Raw genomic sequence first — 10,522 nt, forward strand, 5'->3', positions numbered from 1 at the left:
CTCCTCTGAGCTTTACTCCAGAAATCCTCAAGAAACAGGTGAAAGAAATGTAAACCGACTGAGAGAAACTCTCTCTGTTTTTCTCTCTTTCTTTTCCCTTACTTTTCCTTCCTTTTCAGATTTCTATAATATTCTACAAATCCCACTAACATAAAGCCTTGGTATTACTTAACTTCTGTAAGACAAATGACTAGTATGCCCTCCCCATTAAGTTTAAACACTTTAATCCACTTAAGGGCATTTTAGTCATTTTACCCAATTCCCGCTAATTCCTCGAGTGTCTCTATTATTTCCCGCTTAATTCCCGATACCTAATTAGTTACCAATAATATTCCTCAATGTTAGAATAGACTCCAGTATATTCACTAAATTCCCATTTATACCTCTGGGCTCACCCCGTGCCGGGTATAAATCCCCACTATGACTTTTTCGCTACTTTGCTCTCTAGGATCGTCTCGTGTCACAGATCACAGATATATCCACATAATAATGTGGTCTCGACAATTATCACATATATCACTATAGTTATGCCCATAGTGGCCAAAACTACGATTATGCCATTCTAACCTAATTAGGGCCTACATGCATACTAATACACATAGTCATGCATCTCAAGTACTCAGATAATCATATAACATGCTTTAACTCATAATCATGCATCTTAATAATTAAATCACACATAATTCCCATTATGCCCTCCAGGCACACTAATCAAGGCCCTTAAGCCTTATTAGCGAATTCGGGTCGTTACACTTGTATAGCGTGATTGTGTGAATGGCTCACTCTCGGGTCTCTCTTGTGAGCGTACTGGTCCCCAGATCTCCCATCTCCTTTTTGCTGATGATAGCCTATTCTTTTTCAAAGCATCAGTGTTTGCTTGTCACCGTTTTAAGCAGCTTCTGGATTGGTATGGTAAGGCTTCTGGTCAACTTGTGAATTTTACTAAGTCTGCCATGTGTTTTAGTTCTCGGATTTCCTCTAGTGATGCTGCTGACATGGCCACTATCCTTGGTGTTCCTATAGTTGTTTGCCATGAGAAGTACCTTGGTCTACCTTGTTTTGCTAGGCAGAGTAAGAAAGGTCTTTTTCAATCCCTCAAAGACTGTATTTGGAATAAATTGTTTAGCTGGAAATCTCGGTCCTTCTCTGCTGCTGGGAAAGAGGTGCTTATTCAATCTGTCATCCAATCTATCCCTGCTTATTCTATGAACTTGTTTAAGCTGCCTGCTAGTTTCATTAAAGAAATTCACTGGCTCTGTGCTAGTTCTGGTGGGGTGGTAATGTGAAAAAACAGAAGTTACACTGGTGTACTTGGGAGAGACTTTGTTGGCACAAGTTGGATGGAGGAATGGGGTTCAGAGATCTTGCCTTGTTTAATCAAGCTTTGTTAGCTAAGCAGGCTGCAAGACTTTATTCTAATCCAGATTCTCTCGTTGCGAAGGTTATGAAAGCACTCTATTATCCTACTTCCTCAATGCTTATTGCCACAAGTTCAAAGAAATCCTCTTTCATCTGGAGATCAATTTTATGGGGTAAAGAGCTTTTTCTTTCAGGGGCTAGGTGGCTTATCAAAGATGGAAATAATGTCTCTGTGTATCATGACCGCTGGATCCCTCGCTGGGATGGTGATAGGTCTTGCTTGGATCATTTTCTTCCTGAAGATGCAATGGCATCTAGCCTTCTTCTTCCTGATGGTAATTTGAACTCTGATTTGATCAATGAGGCTTTTAATTTGCAAGAGGCGGCCGCTATTCTTTGTATCCCTCACAATCATCTTCTTGTTACTGATTGTGTTATATGGCATTTTGAGTCTTCGAGTTTTTATACCGTCAAAAGTGGATATTGGCAGGCCATTCGTTTGTTGGGGATGGGCCAGGCTTCAGGCTCTAATGGCGTTTCGGTGATATGGACTAAAATCTGGCAATTAAATATTCCTGGGAAAGTGAGGCATTTTTTGTGGAAAGGTGCTAACAACTGGCTGCCTACTTTTTCTAATCTTTGCAGTCGAGGTATTTCTGTTGCTTCCTTATGCCCTTTTTGCCTGAAGGGTCCTGAGACTGCCATCCATGCTTTATGGAATTGTGATAGACTGAGTAACTTTAGACACACTGTTGGTAATATTATGCATGTTCCTCCTTACACTGGAATGGACTTTTATGAGTTTTTGTTAAATTGCTTAGATTTTTTATCTGTAGCTGACTTTGGAAAACTCATTGTGTGTTTATGGCGTATTTGGTATCGGCGTAATATATTTGTTAATGAGAAGACTACTCTTCCTGATCAGATGGTTATTGAATGGAGTTTGGCATTTCTAGATCGTCACTTGAATGCCAATGGTGGATCTGTCCCCGCCAATGAGCCCTTGCGGGAAACTCCGAAAGTGCATCGCTGGGAGAAACTAGTGGAGGGTGTTGTCAAAATTAATTGTGATGCTGGTCTTGACCATAATGTGAAGAAGGCTGGAGCTGGGGCGGTGTTCCATGACTATCATGGCATGGTCCTTGCCTCTAGAACGTGGTCATGGGATCATTTATTGGAACCCATTATTGCTGAAGCCTTGGCGGTTTATCACAGTATCTTGTTGAGCTCAAGACTTGGGTATCATATGGTGGTCATTGAATCTGATTGTGCTAATGTGGTCCATGCTATTAACAATCACAAGATCGAGCATTCTTATCTATGATATATTATTAGGGATATCCTTGCTTATTGTAATTCTTTTCATAGTATCTCCTTTAATTTTTGTCCTAGGATGGCCAATAGTGTTGCACACTCTTTGGCTAAGTTTGCTTTATCTCTTTCTAATGATTTTGTTTGGTGGCCTGGATACCTTGAGTGTATCAATGCTGTAATTCAGGATAACATTATTTGATCAATATATTTTATTGGCACTCTTTTTCCTATTTGAGGTTTATCCCATTGGGTTTACTTATGAGGTTTTAATGAGGCATTTTCTTCTAAAAAAAAAAAAATCATAGATAATGTATATAAATTTAAAAATAAAAAAAATAATGAATTTTGTAAATGAATTAAAAAATTAGATTAATGGACTATTAATTAACAATTTATTTTATTTAACACCAAAATATTTTGTTTTGATAAAAAAAAACCTACCTGAAGCGTATAAAAAAGTTCTTATCAAACAGGGTATACCTTTCCAATTCAAAAACATTCGACAAATCTGAAAATTTTCTCACTTTATTATATTTTTGGTCAGGTCTAAGAGTTGACAATTAAATTAAATGAGACTAACTACGAATCTTGAACAATATTATTTCTTCTTTCAAAAAAAAAAAAACAATATTATTTCTCTGCCATATTGTCAGTATCATTTACCTTTTGATCTGCCCTCTGTTCTCCGTTCTCTCTCGCTCACTTGTCCCATTCTGAAAACCCTAATCGCCATGGGAGATTCTGTGGCTCCTCGTCGCTTCTCCGTTCATCAAGCTCTCGGCGGTGGATATGGTACTCTTTCTTTTTCTTATTTCAGAAATTATATACACTTCTACATATTCAAAATTTTGTTTATTGGTACGTGCACTCATCTAAGTTCTTCGTCATTGACCCCAATTTCAAATCAATCCATTTTTATGTAATTGGACTGCGACGAAGTTCTATTCGGCATCCAATGCGAATTGATTGCTGATTACTTTACATTTATTTGTTAATTACAATTTTAAATTTGATTTACGTAAATTTATGTTACATATTGCACTTGATATTGGAATTTGATTGTCCTATTTGTCTACTTCTCTGATTTTCTTTTCTTTCTATTTTGGGGTCAGTTTCTGATGTGCTACTATGGAAGAAATGGAGTGTAGGAGTTGTAGTACTAATCTCATCAACGGCGTTGTGGTTCCTATTTGAGCGAGCTGGTTACAACCCATTATCTTTTGTGGCCAATGTTCTATTGTTACTTGTCGTCATCCTCTTCTTCTGGGCAAAATCTGCATCTCTTCTCAATAGGTATTTGTTAAATGTTTTCACCTTGATTTCCTTTTTAGTTGGTTACCTCTTGTTTTGTCTCATTTGTAGTGGTTTTGGTTATGAGGAAATTATTCAAAGAAAAATTTCCCTCCAATTTATTTTTGCACTATGTTAATTCATTTTTTCAATTGGGGAGCCATTTATTGACGAATAATTATCTATGTATTCAGCGCCCTCAAGAGAGACCGCCAAATTAAATTGAAAGACAGTAAAAAATAAAGATGACTTAGTAAATGTTAATTGAGCTTGCAATAACTATAGAAGTTCTAAGTGAAAGCAGAGTGCATTCAAGTTATCAAGAAGCAATGCAGATATAACTTATTAAGAAATGAGTTACTCTTTTTTCATGGTTTTGAAAAAAGGTGGATTAGATATTAACCGAGATGAGTTATGGCTCTACTAGATTAATATTTTAATTTATGGGAACCATCGTTTTGTTGGAAGAAATAAGAAGCTACACATATTGATTAGTAGATACAAGTAGCTTTTAAAATGACATCCATCAATTTACGTGGTGTAAAGTAAGTTTTCAAGATAGGGTGCTGATTTATTTTGTTCTGAGCTTTAGATGATGGAAATCAGCATTTCTACGAAGACATAATTACAAGATGTATCTAGTTTTAGAAACTTAGGAATGGTATCCATTAATATAAGTGGTGAGAAATGTTTAAAAAAGTTTCCAGGATGGTGATGATTTATTCTATTCTCATAGTGAGAAATGATTTTACTCTGTTTGCAGACCCTTGCCTCCTCTTCCTGATTTAGAAATTTCTGAAAACTCTGTTGTGATGGCTGCTGATGTACTACGGGTGTGGGCTAATCAAGCATTATTGATTGCACGAGACATTGCTATTGGTAGAAATTTGAAGTTGTTCTTCCAGGTTAGGTGTTACCATCCTAATTGAATTTTTACTCCAGCAAATGTGGTTAAAGTAGGTTTCATTGAACACAAAACTTTGCTGTTTTATTTGTTTAACTTTCTTTTTCAATATTACTATGGATGGGCAGGTTGCTTTAGTTTTATGGGTGACATCTTATATTGGAAGTTTCTTCAATCTTCTCACTCTTGCCTATGTTGGTGAGATTTCCACTGTGCCAATAAATGTTTGCGATCAAGTGATTTTACAAGAGCAAATATGTTCACATCCTTTTTTTCTTTCCTTTATTATGCAGGGGTTCTATTTAGTTTTTCAGTTCCAGTGTTGTATGATAAGTATCAGCACCATATTGATGATAAGCTTTGCGTAACACATAAGTTGATTCAGACACAATACAGAAAATTTGATGAAAACGTTCTAAAGAAGATTCCTATGTCACTGAATAAGGAAAAGAAGGTGCAGTAGGTAAAATTTCTCTCTCTCTCTCTCTCTCTCTCTCACACACACACACACACACAACCTCTTCGCTGTCTATTATTCCTTACCATTTTTTGTTTAGTGCTGATAGTTTGGTATATGGTTCAAAGTTCAATGTGAGAATTTGGACAACTCGGTAATCTTTCATTAGGACTCTAGCACTTATGCACTGTCATCTAGCGATTCATTGACTATATTGATTTTATGTTTCCCAATGGCTTGCATTGACTCTTCATAAATTGGTTTAAAAGGTGTCTACAGTTGTTTGCACCCATAAATTTGTTTTGCAAAATGCTTTCAAGAGAACCTACCTGATGTCATGTGATGTCTGCCATTTAGTTTTGAAATTGGAAAAAGCCTTTCTGAGTTACCTTTGTACTCCTAAATAAGTTGTTTAAAATCTTTCTCAATATTACACAATGCAGGTTTAAGATGCCGTTATATGGCATGGTTGATCAAACTTGGATGCTTATGCTTAAAGATTGACATTTATGACGTAACATACTGCAAACTCTAATCATTGAGATGTTTCATGTGGTTATATGCGAAAGCAACATAGGGAAAGCTGTGTCTAAAGTGACTAGAATTCAAGATACATTATGTTTAAGCATGTCAACATGTGATAAGAGCGTCTTAAGAAAGCTGAAGGAAGTCCATGTCTTGTCCTAACTCCTAATTAGTGTTTCGCGCTCACCCAATTCGTGCGCATATTTATTACGCTGCGTCTACATTTTCAGTTTTATTTGTAGATCGTATTGGTATTGATACTGATATCAATGTACTTGTGCACATTTTCATGTGATGCAGGATAGCAATATGTTCGGCAAAGTAATATTAGGACCTTATAGATGGGTTTTCAACATAAATGAGGCATTTTGCGATTCCTTTTTACCCTCTGGTGCAACACCATCCGTATTAAAAGAGTAAGGGAGAATGGTGATTTACAAGAGTTGACCACAGTATTAACGTTTCCAATTTTTTTCTTTCCTGGGGATCCTTTTGGACTCGTTTTGTCGTAGTTTTTTGGCATACAGTCGGGCCCTTGAGGCTTATTCTTTTAATGTTCATCTCGATCTTTGAGAATGGGGCAGTTAATTTGAGATTGTAAGACCTAGAATTTACTAGTGTTGTGTGTTTTTCATTGTAGTTGATCACGTTGGAGTTAAACGAATCTGCTGATCTTGCACAAAGTTATGCAGTAAAATGATTGAAATATCTTTTGTTTGGAATACGTTTATGACTACAAGAGACACGAAGCTATGGGGATATTGCCTTGTGATAATAAAGAAATTCAATCCATTTTTTTCAGTGAATCAATATTAAAATCCATTAGCTAAAAACAACAGGCACTGGAAATTTCCAACTTCTACCAAAAGAATTCAAAGCGTTTATTTAAACAAGAAGAAAGATGCCTAAGGAAGCTGAAACTGCTTCATTTCTCGTTCTCGCAATAAAATAAAATTTTGACATTTCTCATGTAACATGGCGGAAAAAAGCATTTCTATTTTTTTTTCCCACTTTTGTTTTCAGTACTGAGAAAAGCAATTCACATTCACTGATTCCAAAAACATGTCGCCTCTATTCACCAACTTTGAGATGCACCACCTTTCTTCTACACGGGTACCAGAATTCATGCGAGTCTAGGGACAGGGATGTTTTCTGGAGAGGGTAATGTCACTGAGCGTAATAATTCCAACGAGAAAACCAGACCCAGGAAATGAGAGAGGATCGTATTTGCAGATGCCTGAAAAGACAGACTCATCAGCATGCAAGTTAGATTATTTGTGTACATATTAGTAAGTACCAGCTAACAAGAAGAACGTTTCTTTAGTGTTAATGTTTCTGATGGCAAGCATAGTAAGTGCCTTAGCAACTAATACCTGGCTTAGCACTGTAAAAAAATTAAAAAAGAAATATACCTGCACCAAGAAGACATCCAATGCAAGAACAGGACTAGAACCAGGAGTGATCCCTTGGTAATATGGATTTGCCGAGGTAGTAAGAGCCTTAGCAACTAATATTCCCACCGTGGCTTGCATGCCAAGAATTGCAGCACCCATGCCCAGTAGATTCACTACTATGCCATTTCTCAAGCTTTTCACGACTTCAGCCCGTGGAGGAGCCTGAAAATTGACATTATAAATAAATTAACAAAACCAAAAAATAAATGTCATCTTCATGGCCAATATAGGCTGACTTAAAATTATAATTTGGTATGAGGATGTATTCAATTTCATACCAAACAGAACAAGAGCTATTCATACCAGTATATGGTATGCTGATACGAAGATGAAGATTGTGAAACAAAATCTAAGTGGGATACCATAAATTGCCCACCATTCACATGGGAGTCACCTCCCAAGCAAACAGTCCTATTGGACCAAAAAAATAAAAACATGTTGCTGGCCTTCAGGTTATAAAAAATTATGTTAAAGCCTTTGCTGCACATAATCTATAAGTTTCGTCCCCCATACCATCATGTCAGATTTTTATTTTTCTCCAAACGTTGCAGCTGCATCATCATTATCGTGTTAATGCTACATATAGATAGTATCTATTTCAAAATTTTCCCTTCCAACACAATGCCGGAAGGACAAGACTTTTTGACAAAACCAATTAGATATTGCAGTAAAATCAAACTTAAAAAGATTGAAATAGTCAAACTTATAGCATTAAACAGGTAATCTCATATTTTGCCATAAGCAAACCACTACAAAACATCATAGATCTTGGGGAACTTTACAATACCTTTGAAGGATCATTAGCAGTTTTTCGAAGCCTATCCGAGAGCCGAATGTAGCCAAATGACCAGAATACGGAAATGAAAGCAGCTGCAATCCCACCAGCAGTAGCATAGAACGTAGCAGGAGATGTGACCTTGCCAGTCACCACAACTGAAAACGAAAGAATCACAGCAGCTACAATGGTGCATACAAGCTGCCCCCAAAGCCCTAAACTCCCTAATCTCTTGAAATACCTCGAAGTGTTCTCTAATCTTTTCGCCACCTACACCACAATCACCATCCAATTTCTTCAACTCGATTAAACTAATTCAAAATGAAGAAGTAAAAAACCAATCCTCGGAACCCCACATTGAATTTTCCATTGATTCACAAACATTTTCCAAATTTTTTTATACAATTTTTCAAGCCTTTATACTAGCAAAAGGCACTATCATTTTATCTCATTAGTCATCAACCCCAATGACCAAAGCACTGAAATAAATTACAACTCTGAACCATAACATTAGCTTAAACGCAAGAATCGAGATCAAGCAGCTTAGGAAAGAAAGCAGATAATTGTGTAATAGAACTGAACCTGAGCGAGCTTGGCCTTCTCAGACTCATCGTTTGGGGAAGTGATAGGCGTAGACGAAGAAGTGGCCCTTAAATTGGCAAACACCAGAGGTGTTCTCCTATTCTCCAGAGCAATATACGGCAGCTGCGGTGCCAACAGAAACAATGAAGAGGAAGACGAAGGCTGGAAGGTCTTGGTAGAAAAGAGAGAATTCGAGGAAGGGAGTCTCAGGTTGTTAACGTAGATTGGTCTCCCGGAGCATCGGGGAAGATTTGGAGCGGAGGGCTCAGCCACAGCGGGGTACAAGCCGGTGCGACCCGCCGGTAAAAGTAGCGTTTGCATAGCGGAAAAGATGATTGGGGAAGAGTTTGGCTTTGGAGTTAGAACTTAGAAATGGCGGAGAGGAGAGCTTCAATTGTAGACTTGTATTGTAGTGAGTAATTGAATGAGGGGACTGAGGGAGGTTGGAACTTGGAACCCAGTTCCCGAAGATTCAGGTGAATGTGAATCCACTTAGCTTCTCTATTGTTTCTTTCTGGGCTCCAAGGATGGTTTATGTTTGGGCTTTCAAGTTGTGTAAATGGGACACCCATGAAATTACTAATATTATTTTTTATGTGTATTTTCACTAATTATAGTTTCCCAAAAATTTCATTAAAAATTATGAGTACTTATTTTTATTAATATGATTTTCAAATGAGAAATGTAATTTCACCCTGACATACAATAAAAAGTGAGGTGATTGTGCACGGTGTCACGAGCCAGCTCTTTGACTCCCTAAGTAGATGGGAACGCGCGACACTTGTTGTCACTCCAAATTAGCTAGTTAACCTAAAACTCACACCTCCAGGCAAACAAACTCAATGATTAGTCACGATACATGTCTCTCATATGCGAAGGGCAATAGGGAAGTACAAGCAAGCACAAAATAAGCCGTCTTATAGGCACGTCTCATACAACGAAAGCAAATGGCACGATATGGCCAAACAAAGGCAATATACAAGCAACACATAGACCATGAGGAATCATGCACACAGAAGTATTTAAACAATGTTTTATTTGTAACGACCCAAAATCACTAAATGGCTTAAGGGCCTTGGTTAGTGTGCCGGGAGGGCATAATTGGTTTATGTGTGAATTTATTAAATTAACGTATGATTATATGATAAAAATGTTTGTATGGCTAAATGAATGTAAATGTGATTCTACAATATATTTGTGAGAACCACATTATTATGTGGGTAAATCTGCAGCGTGCAACTCGAGGCGATCCCAGGGAGCTAGTAATGGGGCATAATATTTGACTTGGGGCAAGTCAAAGGGTATTAGATGATTATTTGGGTTATCGGGTTATGGAAATAAATATATGGAGATATATTTGAGGTTAGGAAACATATGTGAGAATATTGGGGAATTTTACTATTTTGCCCTCGGGGACGTTTTCGGTACCCCGAGCCTCGGGATTGACTTAATTAACTAAGGTTAGACTAAGTAAATAGAAGACAGTAGAACAAAAAACCCAAACCGACCATTTTTGTTCCTCTCTCCCTTCTCTTCTCTCTCTCAAGGAAAAAACTACTGGAACCCAATGGAATTCAGTTGGGAATTCAATAGTTTGGGCTAGAATCTTGAAGGTTTAGTCCAATGTTCAGCTAAGGAAACTCAACCAGGGTTAAGGTAAGGGCTGAGTTACACTCTTGATCATTAGAATTCTGAGTTTTGGCTGAGTATTAAAAGTGTTTATGGTTTTGATGTTTAAGGACTGAATTGAAGCTGAGAAGCTTGGGTTTTAGCTCAGAAATTTGTTAAGGAAGTGGTTCATCAAAGAAGGTAAGCTTCAATTCGTAAATTAGGGTTTAAATTCTGAGTTTGCATGACTGGTT

General features: G+C 37.3%; 2 protein-coding genes across 3 annotated transcripts; one reads left to right on the forward strand and one right to left on the reverse strand.

Annotated features, from left to right (window-relative positions):
• Positions 1–3,204: 3,204 nt before the first annotated feature.
• LOC133796745 (reticulon-like protein B11) lies at positions 3,205–6,573 on the forward strand. 2 transcript variants are annotated; one of them, XR_009875533.1, is made up of 7 exons: positions 3,205–3,465; positions 3,786–3,966; positions 4,727–4,868; positions 4,996–5,065; positions 5,161–5,330; positions 5,768–5,838; positions 6,150–6,573. XR_009875533.1 is itself a non-coding variant. In XM_062234394.1 (6 exons), the coding sequence occupies exons 1-5, from the start codon at positions 3,243–3,245 to the stop codon at positions 5,328–5,330; spliced, it is 786 nt and encodes a 261-aa protein (XP_062090378.1). In that variant the 5' UTR covers positions 3,211–3,242; the 3' UTR covers positions 6,150–6,573. The 2 variants fall into 2 exon arrangements, 1 of the variants encoding a protein (XP_062090378.1); XM_062234394.1 differs by lacking the exon at positions 5,768–5,838 and having other exon boundaries at positions 3,211–3,465.
• Positions 6,574–6,676: 103 nt separating this feature from the next.
• On the reverse strand, positions 6,677–9,183 carry LOC133796734 (protein TIC 21, chloroplastic). The gene is made up of 4 exons (XM_062234383.1): positions 8,661–9,183; positions 8,091–8,348; positions 7,262–7,465; positions 6,677–7,086 (listed from the first exon to the last, which is right to left on the reverse strand). The coding sequence occupies exons 1-4, from the start codon at positions 8,979–8,981 to the stop codon at positions 6,973–6,975; spliced, it is 897 nt and encodes a 298-aa protein (XP_062090367.1). The 5' UTR covers positions 8,982–9,183; the 3' UTR covers positions 6,677–6,972.
• Between the last annotated feature and the right edge of the window lie 1,339 nt (positions 9,184–10,522).

The sequence above is a fragment of the Humulus lupulus genome, chromosome 1, assembly GCF_963169125.1.
Source record: "Humulus lupulus chromosome 1, drHumLupu1.1, whole genome shotgun sequence".
In the NCBI taxonomy this organism is placed as follows: Eukaryota; Viridiplantae; Streptophyta; class Magnoliopsida; order Rosales; family Cannabaceae; genus Humulus; species Humulus lupulus.